Source organism: Ambystoma mexicanum, chromosome 8 (assembly GCF_040938575.1).
Source record: "Ambystoma mexicanum isolate Mex_15411 chromosome 8, UKY_AmexF1_1, whole genome shotgun sequence".
In the NCBI taxonomy this organism is placed as follows: Eukaryota; Metazoa; Chordata; class Amphibia; order Caudata; family Ambystomatidae; genus Ambystoma; species Ambystoma mexicanum.
In genome coordinates, this window is record NC_090929.1 from 803677573 (window position 1) to 803697377 (window position 19805).

The 19805-nt window shown below is 48.9% G+C and overlaps 1 protein-coding gene across 6 annotated transcripts in view; it reads right to left on the bottom strand.

Moving 5' to 3' along the window:
* NOLC1 (nucleolar and coiled-body phosphoprotein 1) overlaps positions 1-19805 on the bottom strand; it is an 869511-nt gene that overhangs the window by 593767 nt on the left and 255939 nt on the right. For 2 of the 6 annotated variants that reach the window (XM_069610646.1, XM_069610645.1), the window contains exon 3: positions 4068-4192. The exons of the other annotated variants lie outside the window; for them this stretch is intronic. In XM_069610646.1, the coding sequence (XP_069466747.1) occupies positions 4068-4192 (125 nt within the window). The remainder of the gene's footprint in view (positions 1-4067; positions 4193-19805) is intronic. 6 annotated transcript variants of the gene reach the window in all.

Genomic DNA, 19805 nt, shown 5'->3' on the forward strand with positions numbered 1-19805 from the left:
TGCAGGGAAGGGGGAGAGAAGTGCAATAAAGGGGAGGTGGTGGAGAAGTGCAAAGTGGTTTGGGGGTGGAGAAGTGCAGGTAACAAAGTGCAGCCAGCGGGTGGCTAAGTGCCGGTAAGCAGAGGGTGCAGACAGAGGGCGGCTTATAAGTGCAGAGAGAGGGGACTGTAGGGTTACAGATACAAACCACAAGTGCTGGGGAGCAGCGAAGCAGTGCGACGTGCAGCTGGACAGGCTGGGGTCTGGGCCCAAGTTCAGAGGGTAGCAAGGTGACCAGTGCGTGGAACAAACTGGTCATCAGCAGGGCAGAGGAAGAGAGAAAGCAGAAGCTAAGAGGAAGGTCTTGAGTTGCTTCCGGAACCGAAAATGGTTCTGCTCAAGTTGGAAAGGCAGGCCGCAGCCAAAGAAAGATCTGCCCCTAACTCTCTGCTTGGAAAAGCCACTGACACACAAAGTGTTGGAGGTGGATCAGTGGAGGGCTTGTGAAGGGAGATGCTTAGGAAGAGAGTTGGAGGTAGTGCAGACCCAGGCCCCAGAAAGCCTTGTGGACAATGCATAGGGTCTTGAACTGGATACTAGCTGCCACTGGGACCAATGAAGAGATTTCAGAGCTGGAGAGATGCAATCCCTGGGCTTGAGGCCAAGGACAAGTCTCGCAGTCTTGTTCTGGATAAGTTGCAGAGTACAGAGAGTAGAGGCAGGAAGATTTTGTAAGGCTGTGGCAGTAGTCCAGCCTTGAGAGGAACAGAGCTCTGCAGTCTGGGGGAAGTGACGAAAGGAAGAATACCTCTGAGGAGGTGCAGCTGGTAGTTTGACTTGTTAGAAATGTCGGAAATGGGAGGAGAGAAGGAGAGGGTGGAGTTGAAGGTAACCCCAAGGTTCTTAGCCTCACAGGTAGGTTCAGGAGGAGGACCCAGAGTGGGCGGCTAGAGAGAGGAAAAGGGGGAGCAGGTGTTCCAATGAGGAGGATCTCCATCTTACTTGCATTAAGGCAGAGATCATTAGCGGCACACCACTCCTGAATTGCAGACAGACAGCCAGGAATGAGAGAAGGAGTAGAGGCGGCTGAGGGAAGCCTGAAAGAGAGCTGGGTGTCATCCGCATAACACTGAAGGTTGGAACAGAGCAGCGACGCGGTGGGCGAGAGGAGCCAGGTATTCGTTGAACAGCCAGGGAGACAGGTTAGACCCCTAGGGAACACCACAGGTAGAGAGAAAGAAGAGAGGAAGGACCACAGTTGGACCTGAGAGGGTCAGTCAGTGGGATACTCAAGTTATAATGAAGGCGCTTGAGAAGGATGGGATGGTTAACCCCGTCAAAAGCAGAAGATCAATCAAGGAGAATGAGGAAAGAAGGAAGGTTAAAGTCGGGGTTGGAGCGCAGGTCTTCACAGATGTTCAGGAGAGCGGTTTCCGTGCTTCTGGCTGCTCTGAAGCAAGACTAATGGTCATGGAGACAACCAAAAGATTCAGTAGGAAGGTTAAGCTGGAAGATGGCCAGATTTTCCAAGAATCTGCCCAGGAAAGGAGTGATGGAGATCAGAAAATAGTTAGCCTGATAGGCAGGGTCAGCAGAGGTCTTCTTAAGGAGGGGGTGCACAAGGGAGTGCTTCAGGGGAGGGGAAGTGCCAGTGGCAAAGGAGTGACTGCAGAAATCGGCCAAGGCTGGAGAAAGGGTGTTGATGTGGTCCTTGATGGTTCTGGAAGAACAGGGAAGAACCTGTTTTGACGAGACTTTTAGATCCGACTTGTCTAGAAACATTGTGTTGGGTGAACAAGGCAAAGAAAGATAAGGGAGGAGGCAGCAGGCAGGCCAGGAGTAGTGGAGGAGGAAGATAGGGTGGACAGGATGTCCTGAGTTTTAGTGATGAAATGAGAGGCCAAGGCCGTGCATAGGGCCTGGGAAGCAACAATAGAGGTAGTGACTAACATGGTTGGAGAGTTCGGACGAGTTGTTAAATGCCGCAGAGACGCAGGCTTGGATGTAGCCCTCTTCTTGGCTAGGACAGTCTCTTACTGCCTTACAGTGGGGAGCGAGAACGTGAGCACAAGAGACGGAGACTGCATATCAGGCATTCAAAGGAGGAGCAGTCCTGCATAGGAATGAAAGAAGCAGGGATCCACACTGGGAAGATCAAGGCTACATCCCTACCGGAATTGTTGGTTCTCTGCGCAGAGAGGCTCTTGTAGCCATCAAGAAGCAGAGAGTATCAAAGCATGACAGAGCTGATTGTGAACCACGTCTCAGTAAGACTGAGGACATCCAGATTGAGTTCTTCCAGGAGACCGCAGATGTCAGAGGAGTGTTTGACAGCTGAGGGAGAGTGGAGTGTGGCAATGTGGAGCAGGTGGCTCCCTTTGAAAGACGTCTGTGGAGGGGTACAGGTCAGAGGTATGTCGTGAAGAAGTGTTGAAGGCGCCCGAGGGTTGGCAGAGGAGTAAGGAGGAGAGGGCAAGGTAGCCAAGGAAGAGGAAGTGGGTGCCATAGGGGTGGCAAAAGAAAGAGGCAACAGGGTGGTCAGAGAAAAAGCAGAGGCAGCCGAAGAGGCGGCAGACGAAGAGGGAGTTAGAGCAGTCAAAGAGGGGAGGGAAGGGACAGCAACAGAAGAAAGGAAGTTGATAAGGCGCGGGAAGCGTCTATCAAAAATGATGAGGCACCCACTAATAGACAGACCCACTAATCAAAAAGCACCCACTGTTAGACAGTAGGTGTGGTACAGCATTCCACATCTTCAAGATTCACTTATTAACCTATGCCAAAGCCCTAGATAAAATTTGAACTGTATAAACATGCCCAAGACACAATGGGCAATGGGTTTCAGGAAGGCTGTGCCCAACACCACCTCAATCCTCTGCAGTAGATTGCCCCAGAAGGATTCTAATTTAGTGCCTGCCCAGAACCTTGCATACCACACTTTATTAGATGTCCAGCAATCATTGTTCAGTAGAAATATACACTGCCACATCACAGGGATTAACCAGTACAAGTTAAGCATTATGTGCTTCTGTGAACACCTCGATTTTAGGTGCAATTTATTTTGAAACTGTTGCTGTATTTGAGCCAATTTTTGACCTGCCAGTTCATTTTCCAAGAGTACAGACTACTTGGCTTTGAGGGCAATAGAGTCCCACTTCTGTAGGAGTCTAAATCATTTAGGCAGAGAGTGGTACAATCTGGAGTGGTAGAAAAGTAAGGTTGGGGGCTTGTAGATCTGGGTATGAAGCATGCTGGAAAGATCACTGTACTCCCATATCATGTATCTTGTGTTCAATATAGTTTTATTAGAATTTGAAGTAGTCAACCAGCATGCCATTGAGCATCACACTTTCAAAGAACCAGATTATCACCTTTTGCCAAGTCTTTTAATTACTTCCTCCTACCCCCACTTATCTTCACAGCTTGGTTTTTCAACAGGGTGATCCAGATGTTTGGTTGCAACTTCTCCAGCAGTCTAGAGCTGGTCTTATTTTTGGGGTTTTAGCCAGAGGAAGACCGTCGTCCATGGATATAAGGCAGGTTAGGGGAGTTGGTTTGACAGTGTCCTTTTCTAGGAGCATCCATTATTCCACTGATTAACCCTCAACATAATGCTCAGTGGTAGCACCATAAATTTGGGAAGCAAACCCCTGCATTGCAAGATAGACATTGGGATCCTGGGGTTTGTCCCACCACCACCGCAGCAATCAACTACCACACATTAACTATTCCAGTCAGGAATAAAACCAGTCTGCTGCTTCTGAATGAAGCAAGGCAGTATCAAGGCCAGTCTTCTCAAAGACCTTACCTAAAATCTTCAAATCTGCAACAGTCATCTTGCCGGCGACAATAAGCAGAGGAAGTGGCACACATGCAAGCCGTCCCCTCTTTATATACCACAACATCCAACAGCACTACCCCACTGCCTAAATGGTTGCTTAGTTGATCAGTGTAAAGTGACAAGATGACAATATATCTGATGAAGGGAAAACAAAACTAGTGCAATCCGTCAGTTATGGTGTAAATAATAGTAGCAGCCACATACATCAGTGCCTACTGCCCCATCAAAGCAAGCATTAGTAATTTTGTACCATTCTTTTTGTTTGGAGACTCCACATCTTCACTGGAAATGTCACCTAGGTTTGAGGAATCTTTTTCCCCCTTTTTTTTAAGAAAAGGTCCATTCAACAGCTTTCGTTTCCTTGCATCTGGTGACCTGAAAATTGGGAACAAAATTACTACTTGAAAAAATAAAGCCTAAGCCCCCCCAATAGACTACTCACTGCCCCACCAAGCTCCCCATTAATAATCTGTGCCCCTTCGCTGCTCTTCTCTTTTTAAAGTAATCCAGTACAGTCAAACAGATCAACATTCTGTTAAATTTACAATTCACAATAAAATGGTAATTTTGAATTCCAACATTGGAGAATGAATAATTTTAAATTGGATCACAAGTATCAATATAAATTTTTTTAAAAACAGTTATAACTATTGCAAAAACATTTTGTAATAATATATGCATCATTCCCCCTGAAATACTGCGTTTTGCTAAACACTGAAGGTGGACATAGTTCTTAAACAGAGTCATCAAGTAGAGATTAAGAAACTTAAAAATAAGCCACACGATTTTTGTTTTCAAAAGATTGACATATTAAAAATGAAGCCTCAATTGTAAATGTTATGGGTTATTTATAACGTGCTTAATACCCAGAGGTTTCTATGCGCGGCCCCAAGGATCGAACCTGTGTTTCTCTGCCTCGTCTTGCTTTCAAGACTAGCAATTTGCCCCCGAGTTATCCTCCCTATACTACTATACAAACCTAGAAAATATGTAGATTGGCAGAACAATAACTTTTAATGGCTTTTTTAATTTAGCAATGAGTTTTTGGTGAAAGACCATTGTGGAACAAAAATGCTTTCCTTCCACATTCGCCGATTCCTAATATGGCAGCACAGGGCATCTCCAATACTTAAAATCATATCATCTGCAGGCTGCTAGGATCCAAATTTAGGCTTCAGTTTTATTTACAATGTAATTTCTCTAACTAGCACCAATCATGCATAAACGAGAAAGGAGATGGGCTAGTTTAGTACTGCGCTGATTCCAAGGAGGAAGTTACCTCTCCTTAAGGAGGAGCCACCCCTTGGGGACTAGGGTGGCAAGCGTGCTATGCCCAACACCCCCAGGGGACTAGGCAGGCAGGATTCCTCAGCAGGGGACTAGCCCATCGCTCTTAGGACAGGAATACACCAGAGAGGAGCACAAGTCCCCATCCCTCCCTCCCTCCCTCCACCCATCACTAAAACGTTTATGGGATAGGTGGTAACTAAGCTGCAAGATAACCTTAAAAACCCTTTCGTAATGGCCGACTGGATTTCTTAATCCAACTCTCCCCAATCCTCCTAGAATAAAGCGAAAAGACGAGTAGACAAGCCCCTTGGAGGTGTGTCAGATAAAGTATCAGACAAGCTATTGGAAGGTAGGTTCCAGAGGGGTGGGGCAACCAGAGAGAATACCAGACTCAGCATCCTGGACCATGCACTACACACTGAGCGGAGCAAGAGATGAGTAGTTAGGGGGGTCCGGTGTTATAAATGCTCACAAACACAATAATGAGGTTGATGGTTTTAGAGGACTGCAGCAGCGGTCGCAGGGATCAAGTCTCCCCCAGTTGATCAACATCAGCTTCATACCACATGAGTTAGAGAGCTACCTCGCAGGGGCTCTAGAACTCTTATACAAACATCTCCCCCCTTTCCCATAAGAGGATTAAAAAAACAAGGGGCTGGGACAAACAAGGATAAACTTTAAAGGAAAAGAAGCAAGAAAATAATGATACAACTGGTAATATTCCATTTTAAAATAGTAAATCTACTCTTTGTTCCAACAGAGAATTCCTCTTCTCACTCTAGTAGATCATCTATTTCTATTGGATTTTGTGGCTGTGTTGTCACTACGTCTCTGAATAAAAATATAATCACTTGTACTATCTTCATTCTTCCTTCCCGGGGTAGTAAGAGTAGTGATGCATCACCTTGTAGATATTCAGTGCTCAACCTTTCTCTTCAAGCAGGGACAATGTCATCACATGACCATTTTGTACCATCCTCAAGTTGGACATTTCCATCCGACATCCTTTGTCATTTTTCACGGTATTGTGACAAACCTTTCAATACTCTTTGTGGGTTCCTGACATGCACGTAATCACCTACTTTATACGATGCATTGCAGACGCCTTTCACCTTGTTGTAGCGCTCCTTGTACATGTATTTTTCTTGCACTTGCGTATACTTTCCATGACTGTTTTTGACATGTTTTTTCTCTGTCCGAAATGCATCGTCTATTGCACCATGCTCTACCTCTCGTTAAAAATGGTTTGACGCTGGTAAAGGAATGCACTGTCATCCTGTATGCGTTGAGTGTTTCTTTCAATATATCTTTCCATGGTAAGGCATTTGCCACTGCCAGCTGTATTGTATTTTTTATTACTCCATTCATCTGTTCCACTAGACCATTCTCCATGGGGTGGTAAAGTGAAGTGCATCTGTGATTTATGCACCTGTTTTTAAGAAACTTTCATTTGATCAGAAACAAACTGAATGCCATTATCAATCACTATGTCCTATAGATCGCACTCTGTTAATGTACTCTTTTGTTGCACCCTATTCTACCCATTTCGAAGTGTAATCCACTAGGCAAATAAAGAAAATGTTGTAATCTCCAAGTGTTACAAATGGGCCGGTGATATCCAATACTCATTTGCACAACACTAGTCAGGTATTTTGTTATTGGAATTAAAGGTTTTTTTATGCAGTCTTTTTGATTGGTCAGAAATGTGCACAAGGTTTGCATGTTTTCAGTAGTTCCTGTGCTTCACTCATGCTCGGCCACCAGTATCTTTCTCTACGTCTTTTGGCAAGGTTCTTACTCAAGTAAACTGTGTGCTAATTGTAGGATTTTTCCACTGAGGCATTGTGGGGTAATCAGACGCTTACCTCCAAGTATGCATCCCCAATCCACACATATTCCACTGTTCACTTGGTAATATCCTTGACATTTTTGTTCTCTCTTTCCATCCTTCTTGAACCATGTGTTCTATCCATATCTCTTCATCTCGTTTTTTTGCCTCTTCCCATTCATTTTTGGAAATTGCTGGCTGAATTTTTGCTATGACACCTTCTCCATCTTCTCCTTTCTCACTTGCAGTATCATCCCATGATAGTCTCGACAGTCTACCACAAAATTCTGGTGTCCAGATACACATGTCATTTTGCATTAAATCTACTAATCATCTGTTGATTCTTGGTGAAACAGAGCGATTTAGAAGAGGATATGATATGAACCAATGGTTTGTGATTTGTTTTGATCGTTCGTGGAAGACCTCACAATAATGTCTTAAAATGTCGAAGTGCCCAATGTATTCCTAGGGCCTACCTCCCAATTGTGGAATAGTTCCCTTCTGCTTTATTTAAAAACACATGAGGCAAATGCTATAGTTATATTGTTTCCTTCTTGGATTTGTTCAAGTAAGCAACCTAAACCAATGCCACTGGCGTCCACTGTTAATAGGTTAGTAGCTGATGGGGAAAACAGCTTCAGTGTGGGGGTTCCTTTCACCTTCTCCTTTATTTCCATAAATTAATGCAGACATTGTTTGGACCACTCAAATAACGTGTCCTTAAGTGCTCTCAAGATTTCTGTCTGGTTAGAAACGTGGGAAACAAACTTTGAATAGTATTCAGCCATCCCTAAAAATGAACGTAGTTGGTCCTCATTTATTGGTGGGGTATCTTGGCTATAGTTTCAACTATTTTACTTTGTGCTTTATTCCATCTTTAGTTATGGGATGTCCCCAATATGTCACTTTTGCTACTTTCACTTTACACTTTTCAAATTTGAGGGCGAGTCCTCTAGTATTTTGCATCATGTTCTTCCTCAGTCATAGTTGCAATCAATATGTCGTCTTGAAAGTAGTACTCTCCTTCTAGACCCCCAAACAACGGCTCCAGCCGCCTCTGGAAAACTGCAGCCGCCGAAGCCAAATCAAATGGCTTTCTTCTAAACCTAAATGCTCTCAATGGTGTTTCGATCCTTCCTCAAGTACAATCTGATGTTACACCGATGACAAGTCAAGGGTTGTGAATATTTTGGCTTGTCTCGTCGTCAGTAACATCCATTGATGTTAGGAAGAGGGTGCCTGTCGATCCATATACTGGAGTTGCGATCTCTCAAGTCTACCCACATTCTGAGGCAGTCTGCTTTTCTGACAATGACAATGGGAGCCAGCCACTCAGGATTCAATGGGCTCAATTATTTGCTCACTGCACAATCTTTTAAGTTCATGCAGGGCATCTTTTGTACCTACTGGAATGCTGCGTACTATGAACAATCGGCTTGGCATCACTTTTCAATATTATCCGATGCTGGAACCCATTTAGTTCTCCAATAGTGTTGGTGAATACTTCTGGAAACATTTCTAAAAGTTTATCTTGTAAGAGATCGATATGTTCATTGACACTTAATATGGATTGTTTGTCCCACCCTACAATAGAGGATCCGTTCCTTGGACATATAATTTGCAATATATGCATCCATCACTAAATTTCAGATTAACCCACTTGTAGCCGACAATGCACAGGGGACTTTTGCCATAGCCAACAGAACTGATCTATGCATCTCTTAATTGTTTCCAATCCCTCCCTAGAGTTCCAGTATATACATCACAATCTATAATGGTGTAAGGAGAAACAGTGAAACAGTGTCAATGATCAACTGTAATGCATGGCCATTTACTGTTCATTGCTCTGATGGTCCCTTTTTTGTGTTATTGATTGCCAGGACGATTGGTGGCATCTCTCTTGCACTATGGTAAGGAGCCTACTTGTTCCTCCTATTTCTTCTAAGACTTTGACAGTCTTTGCATTTTTTTCATGCAAGTTTCTGCAAACTCTGCCATAATACCCTTTTATGCCGTATTTAAAACTTTTACTGTGCTAGCACGACATTCCTTTACTCCCTCAGAGTGTCTAAATCGGCCACATCGATAACATCTAGAGTTCGGTTGATTATTCACTCTGTTGGTATTTTCAAACAAGTTTCCTTTTGTCCTTAACGCGTATGGACCTCTTTTTTATCATTGCATTTCAGTATTCTCATTTCCCTGGTCGTCTGTCACCAACTGTACTTTCTCTGTGGAGATAAACTGATTGCATCTCTTTGATGCACCCATTTCTCCAACTCTATTGTTATAGCAATCTCTTTCTTGTTAAAGAGCAGGATCTTTTGCTTGCCATAAGCGTTGAGTGTGTCAGTTTGCTGTGTGTAGCACTAGCTGGTCCTTGATTTGTCTGCTACGCCAGTGAACTTGCAGATTGCTATGAATCCTCTCAACGCTGCTATATTGTTGTTAACTGACTCCTCCACTTTCCTTCCTTGTGAAGAAATAACATTCGGGGACAACATTACTCTTATTACAAAAATGTCGTTCCAATTTCGCCATTGCCTAGTCATCTCTTAGGTGATGCAGCATCACCTCCTCGTTCCTGTGGTGTTTGATCTTGTAACGTGCAGAAGATTCATAAACCTTCACTACCCAGGCAGTTTAGAAGTGAGGCTTCCTTGAGATCATCATTAAATGTACCCCCAAAGGCCCATAGATATACTTGAAATTAATCGGTCCATTGTTCCCAAGGAATTGGGGGTTCTCCAGGTGTGGCCAGAAAGGAGCAATGGGGTGTTATATTCTGCATGGTGTTTAGTGTGTTGCCCTAGTTCTATAGTAAGTGATATGTACTTATTTTGGGCTGTTTTCCTTGTAGTCTTTTTGTGGTGCATGTACTTCATTTCTCACAACTGTTGCTGCTACTTTGACTTCAATTATACTTTGATAATACTCTCAATGTTCACTTCTCTCTTGTGTATTCAGCTATTGCTGCTAATCTGTTCGTTCCTCCGTTTGCGTGTTCCCTAGACAACCTATGATGTTGCCAGCCCATTGCACAGTGTGCACGCATGCACAGTAGCTGGGGATGCAGTGTGCCCCTGACATTGATATTTTATTTGTATTGTGCTCGTACACAAGTGTTTCAGAGCGTGATGAGGCAAGAGAGGGGAACAGGGAAGAACAAAACACTGATCTTACTAGGCCCAGTGACATTGAGAATGCGCAAGTGCTAAAATATCGCAGGTGGAGTGGCACAATATTTGCTCTGCGGGTGAGTGTTGTGGTCCTCTTGCGCTTGCTTCTCCTACCTTCTCTTTCCGCTCTGCGTCTTGCTGTTGGAGCTTTAAGTGCACTGCTCAACAACAGCGTTCTTGCCACGGTCCCCCGTATCCCATCGTCGTCGCCAATTTGTTATAAATGCTCACAAACAGTAGTGAGGCCGATGGGTTTATTTAGGGGACCGCAGCAGGGGTCGCAGGGATCGCGTCTGCCCAGTTGTTCACGAACATCTCCTTCGTATCACTTTAGTTCTACAGCTACCACGCAGGGGCTCTAGAACTCATACATAACATCTGGCTCAGCAAGGATGCAGAGAATGAGGAAGCTCGGTGCGCCGACACAGGGCCAAGATGGCTGCAGTTGCATTTCTGCACGAAGACCAGAAGAATCTTCGACCGACATCGAGTCCAGTTGACGAGTGACGGATCCGCAGTGGACAGACAACGCCCCATTCCGGGGAGCACTCACCAGGAACAGGTACGCAGCAGATCCAGGGAATCCAGCGTTGGACAGCCCAGCGAGGAAGACAGTAGCCAGAGTGGAGAGGGGATAGAAAGGCAGCAGGTTGAGAGAAGCATGGAGAAGCCCCAGAGCGGAGAAAAGACAGGGAAGCCTAAGGCAGGGAGAGAGAAAGACCAACACTGGAGTTGGTGGTGGGGGGGGGCTGAGGGGGGGAAATACAGAAATACCAGAGCTGAGGCGGAGACAGAAAAAGCCCCAGAGTGGGGAAAGAAAGAAGAAAACCCAGAGTGTGTAAGGAGATGTAGAGCCCCAGCGTAGGAAGAAAGGTGCTCACCATCACAGATTGAGAAAGCAAGAAAGGCAATAGGCTCTCCTACCGAAGGGAGGGAAAGAGACTGGGAGACTAACTTTGAAAAGAAGAGCAAGACAAGGCTGGAGCCTGGGGCAACATTGCAGCAATACCTGAACTGAATGAACTTGAAATATGAGCATAGACAAGGGCCTATGAGCAGTCAAAGGGATGGGGTCAGAAGCCACCAGCCATCCATTTCACTGGCAAGTCCTCTAAAACGGGTCTAAGTTGATTTCGTATTTTCTTTTTTTTTTTAAAATGGGGAAAGGACTAGGTTATAATGGGATTTCCAGAATGGGGACTGAATTTATGTTTCAATATCCTGAATGGAACCCTTTATATGGTTTCAGATTAGAATATGGCTTAGAGTTCCAAGTACAGGTGGGAAAAGTAGGGGGCTCTATCATGAATGAAAGTAATGTCCGAATTCTAACTTTCCTATACAAAACATAGCAATCCCTGTTTTGGATAAAACCCTGGTGTAAATATGCTATAGGTTCACACAGGATTGACGACAGTGAGTTGAGGTAGTTGGTTTAATGGACAATTCTGTGCAAACAAACTAGGGGGCAATAAATGTCGGAGAGTGACAGTCCTGCATCTGCTGAAAAGGCTGCACCTCGCCACTCAAACCCTTGGCTGATTTGGAGTCTGTCTTCCAACACAGTACTGGTGGGTGGACCCACAGTACTAATACTGGCTGCAACCGCGGAGCGGCCGCGGAGTGACAGTCCTGCAGTCCTGGCAGGCAGAGCGAAAATGCCCGCCACTTCTGCCGAACCGTACCAGGACGAGGAAGAAGGTCGCCGACTGCGTAGTGCTAGCCCACGTGAATTAATGGAAACTAAGCTGCCTGAGGACAGAACTATATTGAAGAACGGCGTCCAGAACAAGACCAAGCAGAAAGGTAACATCCTCTGCCAAAAACCAGACTGCACTGTAGTTCACGTAGATTGCAACATAACTCAGCCACTAACCTGTGAAACTACGCCGCTGGGGCGGGGTGAGCTCCTGGAGGACTGCAGTTTTGGAGGGGATGGCGGCACCTCTGGGCACCGTCCGCCCAGCCTCGCCTGGCGGAAGCCCTCAGCCCTTCTGTCCTCGGCCGTCGATCCCCGAAGGGGGGCCGCCGTGTGGAGTGACAGGCGGGGCTCAGCTAGGCGAGGAGCAGAGTGTGAGTGCGGGCCTGGTCTGCCGTAGCGAGGCGGAGTTCGAATACAACGGGGGGCCCTGGAGGTTGGGAGGGGGAGCCTCTGGCCGGCAGTGAACTTAGGAGAAGCGGAAACCAGTGGTCCGAGGAGTTGGAATGGGCAGGCGCAGTTGGTGTGGCACGGAGAGCCGCGTACCGCTGGCTCAGACCCCGGCGACTCATCCGGAAGAAAATGTGGCCACGCCCCTGGCCCATTCATTAACTATTAAGGCTCTGGTGCATTCAGAGCCAAGGATTGAAGCAGAATCTGACGAGCAGCCAAAATCTAATTCTGTTCAAAATTTGTTTACAGCTGATGCAACCTTGGAGGACCTCTTTATTGAAAACTACACATTGAATCACAAAAAAAGACCAGGACACTGACTCAACAAGGGCAGAGGATTACGGCAAAAATAGACTACCAAACTCCACCAAAGATCTAAAAAAGAACACAAAATCTCTGAGATGGAGACCCAAAATAAAAACTTGTTATAGAAAAAAAAAAGAGCAGAATTTTTTTTTTTTTTTTAAAAGCGCAAGAAAGTACCCGAAGTGCCCACCAAATTCAAATTAAGGGACTTTCTCAACCTTAAACCCTGCAGAAAAATCCACCGCAGAGAGGAACTTATGGACATGGAAATCCTTGAGGCTTTAAACGAATATCTGCCGGTGTCAAAACAACGACGAACGGAAGGTTAATCTTCAGACACTCTTGTGAGAGAAAAAAAAAAATCACCCACACTCCCACGAAGCCGGGTAGTGACAGCGGCACAAATATCCCTGGCCTGGCGCCCACGAGCTCAGTGTTCAATGAGTCGCCCCCCACCATAAATAGGGCCACAAGTGCCACAGTTGAGCACAAACACTGACTTAATTGACTCCATGGCCTACAATATGCCGAAACAATCAACCATCAGTAGCAGGACGCAGACAAATGTTACGAAGGAAACTAAGTCGACAAATGAGAAGTCCGCTAGACCTGAGGCCTATGATGGTCTGGGCAAAGTCTCAAGGGAAACGTTTAGAACCATCTAGTGTCTCTGCCACGCTTGGGGGAGCAGGAGATAATGAATCCCGGCAACAAAAAAAATAGATCACGAAGAAGTGGAAGCCCATCCCTTGAAATAGTAAACCCCCTGAAGCATCGCAGTGAACAAGTAATTTGGGACCCCTTAAACGTGGCGACAAGCCGGAGAAATTCGCTGGAACCACATAGAACAAGTTACTCTCTTACCTGGTGACGTTCTTTCGATGGGGTGGACCGACGACGTATTCCATATCTATGACAGTAATCACCAGAGCTGTGCTGCTTTGCAAAATCTTTGGCGTCTGCGTTGATACGCCACCCTCGAGGACCTCCTCCGACGGCCGACGTCATTGGATGGACGCACGACGCCCGTAGCCCTCAGTTGTAGTTTTTGCGCCAGAACGTGTGCCACCAGTCTTCTGCCACTATGACACAAAACCTTGTGGAAACGTAAGCTGCAATCGCATAAGAAATTCTGTCGCGGGGAAGGTAAGGAGGGAGCGATATGGAATACATCGTCTGACCATCCCATCGAAAGAACGTTACCAGGTAAGAGAGTAACTTGTTCTTCGAGGGGATTGGGTCCTCCGACGTATTCCATATCCATGACAGACTCCCAAAGCAGTACCAATGCAAGGAGGTGGGAAAAGAATTTAGAAAACAGAAGTTTAGCATTCCCAATCAAATTGCGGAGTAAAGGACCGCCTTGCCAAAGGCCAGATCCTGCCGCCCGGATGGAATCAAGGGAATAGTGACGTACAAAAGTATGTAACGAAGCCCAGGTGGCTGCATCAGATGGTACGAATAAGAACACCCCTCTGCAGGACAGTAGAGGCAGCCACACCCCTGGTAGAATGGGCCCGTAAGACGACCGGTGGGTCCTTACCCGCCAAGCGGTAACACTCAGATAGCCAAAATAATCCAGCGAGACAAAGCCTGTTTCGTCACAGCCTGTCCCAAACGCTTTCCAGCGTAACCAATGAAGAGCTGATCGTCCACTCTGACCCGGGACATGCGTGAAATATAAAAGCTTCACGCTCTCCTAGGATCAAGCCTATGGAGCCTCTCCTCTTCCTTAACAGAATGTGGAGGAAGATAAAATGCCGTAAGAACAACCTTCTGGCCTAAATGAAATTCCGACACCACCTTCGGAAGAAAAGAAGGACGAACTCTAAGGACAACACTTGCAGGCCCCCCGTCTCCTAAGGCTCCTTTTGGAGGAAATTCCCGCGAGCAGAACCTCTCGCACTTACGGTTGACACTGGAGGCGAAGAGATCCACTTGGGTCCCCCAAAGGGCAAAGATCTCCAAGAGAATCTCCTGAGCCAACTCCCACTCGTGAGAGATCGGGCTCTGCCTGCTCAGAGCGTCCGCCGTCTCGTTTTCGTCTCCTGCCAGATGAACTGCCGAGATCGAAACTTCCTGCTGGATTGCCCTGAACCAGAGCTGCATCGCCTCCCTGCAGAGGAAGTGACCCTGCCCCCCCTTTTTGTTGAGGTAGTGCATGGCCACCGTGTTGTCAGTCAGGATCAGGACATTCTTTCCTCGCAGTCGGCAGAAAAGCCTTCAGGGCTAGCCTGACGGCCCTCAGCTCCAACAGATTGATATGGAGTCTGGACTCCAGAGACCAACGACCGCTGACTGTCAACTCGTTGGCATGAGCTCCCCATCCCGTGAGGGATGGGTCCGTAACAATCATCACCTCCGGCCAGGGCAGCCAAAATGGAGCCCCGCTCATCAGATTGCCTTCGTCGGCCCACCACAGAAGGTCCTGGGCGACCGAAGGCAGCACCTGAACAGGGTCCGACAGCCTGCCGGAGGACAGACCACTGGAGCTTGAGTGCCCATTGCAAAGATCACATCCGCAACCTGGCCTCTGGTCCAAGAAGAATGCAGGATGCCATGAGGCCGAGCAGTCTCAAGAACTCTAACGCTGGGAGAGTCTGGGCAAGTTGAAACTTGTGCACCATCTGCTGATTGTGTCGAGACCTCACCTGGGGAGGAAAACACTGCCCCAGGGACGTGTCGAGCACTGCTCCGATGTACTGGAGCCTCTGAGTTGGTGTCAAATGGGACTCCTTTAAGTTGAGGGAGAAGCCCAGCTTGTGGAGGGAGTGACAGGCGACTGACAGATGATCCAGAACTTGCTCGGGAGAGTGCGCCCTGATCACCCAATCGTCCAGGTAGGGGTAGACGTGAATCCCCCCTTTCCTGAGGTGTGCTGCCACCACTACCATGAGCTTGGTGAAGACCCTCGGGGCGGAGGTCAATCCGAACGGCAGTACCCAAAACTGAAAGTGAGAGTCGCCAACCGCGAACCTCAGGTACTTCCTGTGCTTTGGATGGATCGGCACATGAAATTAAGCGTCCTTGAGGTCGAGAGACACCAACCAGTCCTGAAGTTGAAGGGCCTGGAGGACTTGAGAGAGTAACCATCTTGAACTTGTCCTTCCTGAGGAGAATGTTGAAACCGCGCAAGTCCATGATGGGTCTCAATCCCCCGTCTTTCTTGGAAATCAAAAAATAAGGGGAATACCATCCCTTGTTCCTCTTCGCTAGAGGCACCAGTTCTATGGTGCCTTTCTCCAGTAGGGATTGAATTTCCTGCGCAAGGAGCGGATCCGGACTCTCCAAAGAGATTCCCGGGTGGATTGTCTTGAGGCCTCTGCCGGAAAGGAAGACAGTAGCCGTGGGTTATGATCTCCAGAACCCACACATCTGAAGTAATGGCGCGCCACACTGCAAGATGCTGCGCCAGCCTTCCCCCAACCGGCGAACCATGGGACATGGCCTCATGACAGAGCTGAAGCGGCTGCAGCGTTGCCCGATGGCAAAGAGGCAACAGCCCGAGAGGTCTTGGCACCTCGAGTACCTTGTTTTCCACCACTAGCACTCCTACTGTGGCCCCTTTGACTGGCAGCTCCTCTCGCTTCACCAAAGGATGAGTAATAAGGAACAAGTTACTTACCTGTAACTGTTGTTCTCCAGCATGGGTCTGGCATGGATTCACATGCTCATGAATATTCCCCGTCGTCAGGCCAGGAATCCTCGGTATATATAAAAAAAAAAATCAGTATCAGTTTCGTTTCTGATCTCTCTTTCTTAGTAGTACCCAATCACTGGTCTCTGAGTCATACTGCCCCCAGCCAATGACTGCCCTCTCCCTAAGCCCCGCCTCTGGCAGCCATCTTCAGGTAGCACGTAAAGTGGCAGTATGACCAAGTGAAGAGCCGCAGAGGGGTAGGCGGGAGGGTTTGCATGTGAATCCATGCCAGACCCATGCTGGAGAACAACAGTTACAGGTAAGTAACTTGTTCCTTCTCCAGCATGGGGTCTGGCATGGATTCACATGCTCATGAATAAGAGAATACATAGCAGTACACACATGCACAACCACGGGAGGTGGCAACAGGCTCAACATTAAGCAATACAACTCAACATTAAGCATCTCTTACCTCCTCACCAGGCTCACCTTAGGCGAACAGGTTGCGCAGCACTGCTTGGCCGACCCTGGAGTCCCGATCGACGCAGTAGAATCTTGTGAAGGTGTGCGTCGACCTCCACGTCGCAGCCCTGCAGATGTCTAGCAGGGGCACACCAGACAGGAACGCCCTGGTAGCAGCGATCACTCTGGTCGAATGGGCTCTGACGGCCGGGCAGCCTTCGAGAGAGCCTTCCCTTGATTCACAGTCCCAAAGTTCAAAAACAGCTGTGATGTCCTCCGAAAACTCGTGCGGTCCACGTAGAACTTCAGCGCTCTAGCTACATCCAGCGAGTGCAAAGTCCTCTCGGCCGACGACGGGAAGAAAACTGGCAACACCAAGGGCTTGTTGAGGTGGAAGTCCGACGGCACCTTGGGCATAAAGGAGGGGTGCGTCCTCAGCACCACCCTCGTGTCATGAAAAGTCAAGTATGGAGGCTTGCAAGATAGGGCCTGGATCTCTCCCACTCGTCGTGCGGAGGTGATGGCCACGAGGAAAGCTGTCTTCCATGACAGGAACTTCAGAGGCGCCGAATGCATAGGCTCAAATGGGGCCGCCATGAGCCCGGCCAGCACCACATTAAGCTCCCACGCCGGGGCAGGAGCCTTCACCGGCGGAAATGATCGGAATAGTCCCTTCATGAATTCTTTCACCAGGCGATGAGACCACAAGGACGCCCGTCCCGCAGACCTGGTATATCGGGAGATTGCAGCCAGATGTATTTTGATGGAGGCGTGAGCCAGTCCAGCTTTGGCCAGAGGGTTAATCTTCTGTGCACGGCACCAGACAGAGAACCTCTTCCATTAATGTCTGTAGCACTTGAGTTGAGGACGCCCTGGCCTTTGCAAGAACCTCTCTGCAGTCGGCCGGGATGTCGTACCCTCCAAACTCTAGTGCTGCAGGAGCCAGGCCTGCAAGCTCAGCGACTCCGGGTTGTGGTGAAGAATGGCGCCTCCTCCTCTGGAGAGAAGGTCTGCGTCCGTCGGCAGCTTGACTGGTGTGGACGTTGACAAGTTCAGAAGGTCCGGGAACCAGATCGGTCTCGGCCACGCCGGTGCGACGAGGATCATCCTGCACCGGGACCTCTTGAGCTGGTTGATGAGCCGGAGCAGCAACAGCAGCGGAGGGAATGCATAAAGAAATAGGCCGTCCCAGGGGAACGAGAAAGCATCGCCCATGTTCCTCGGCTGGGGGAACCTGCTGGCGAACCTCCGGCACTTGGAATTCGTCGCCGTTGCGAAGAGATCAATTTGGGGTTCGCCCCATCGTCGGAAGAGTCGATCCACTTGACCCTGGCGCAGTTCCCACTCGTGGCACGAGCGCAGCTCCCTGCTGAGTGAGACGGCGATCGTGTTTTTTATTCCTGCCAGATGAAGAGGCACCAGAAACATCCGCTGGGCGACGGCCCAATGCCACAGATCCTGGGCTTCCTTGGATAGGGCCAGGGACCTGGTTCCGCCCTGCTTCCGGATGTAGAACATTGTGGAGGTGTTGTCGGTGAAGATCCTCACCACCTTGCCCTTGAGGGACGGGAGAAAGGACCTGAGGGCCCAGAACACTGCGCGGAGCTCCAAAATGTTGATGTGGGGTGACTTCTCCTCCGGGAGCCAAAGGCCTCTCGCATCAAGATCTCCGGAGTGCGCTCCCCAACCTTCCAGGGAGGCGCCCGCCGACAGATGGGAGCTGGTACCCCACCACCGGATCGCCCGACGGAACGTCTCGTTGATAGGGATCCTGTCCTCGAAGCTGCCAGTCGACTGGACCCTGCGGGCGTCGAGGAACTCTTGTAAGGGGCGCATCCGAAGCCTGCAAAGGCGCACCAGATAAATGCAGGAGGACATCATCCCGAGGAGGGACTTGATAGAGCTTACCCTGGCCATGTCCGTGGCCAGCAGATGCTGCACCTTGCCCAGAATGGTCCTGGTCCTTTCCTTCGACGGCGAGGCCAGCCGCACCACTGTGTCGAGCTTGGCTCCCAGAAACAGGGCGACTTGCGACGGAACCAGGTGGGATTTTGGAAAGTTGATGGAGAATCCCAGGTCAGTGAGCAGCTGGACGGTCTTCGCAGTGTGCTCCACGGCGAGCTCCCTCGTCCTTGCCCGGATGAGCCAGTCGTCCAGGTAGGGGATAGACGTGGATCCCCTGTAGGCGCAGCCACCGGTACGAGGCACTTGGTGAACACCCTGGGGGCCGACTTCAATCCGAACAGGAGGGCCTTCAACTGGTAGTGCCGCCCTTGGACCACGAACCTGAGGAACTTTCGGTGTCTTTTTAGAATGGGGATGTGGAAGTACGCATCCTCCAAGTCCAACGACGACGGGAAATCGCCCTCCTCCAGCTGTCCCAGCACATGCTGGAGGGTGACCATACGGAACTTCTGCGCCTTGATGTACTTGTTCAGTCGTCGTAGGTCCAGGATGGGGCACCATCCTCCGGTCTTCTTTTTTACGAGGAAGTACCTTGAGTAAACTCCGGAGCCCCAAAGCCTCTTTGGGACGAGCTCGATGGCACCCTTCTTGAGCATCGCCCTTACTTCCAACAGTAGTTGAGGGACGTGATTTTCCTTCCTGGCCACGGGTGGAACTCGAGGGCACTTCTTCTGAAACTCGAGGGCGTGCCCTTGGGCCAGGGCGTCCAGCACCCAACGGTCGCTGGAGATGGACTCCCACACGCTGACGAACCTCGCCAGCCGGCCTCCCACCGGGGTGCTTCGGCGGGGGCCCGACCCCACAGTCGGTTCAATCTTGTTTGGAGGTCGCCTTGCCTCCTTGACCTCCCTGTCGACGACGGGCACCACCTGGCTTGCCGCGTCCCCTGTAGGCTTCCTGGGACGAAGATCTTGCCGCTTGATGGTACGTAGAGGAGCCACTGCCGGATCCCTTGGAGGCACCTTGTCTGCCTCCGGAGCTCCGAAAGGACGGCCGTCTTTGTTGGAGCACTCCCAGTGCCCAGGCAGTCTCGGTGTCTGTCTTGATGGCCTGAAGGGACTCATCAACCGCCTTCCCAAACAGGTTGTTCCCGTCGAAGGGCATGTACAAAACTTTGGCTTGTACGTCCTGGCGGAAATCCGTGGCCTTGAGACATCCTCGTCGTC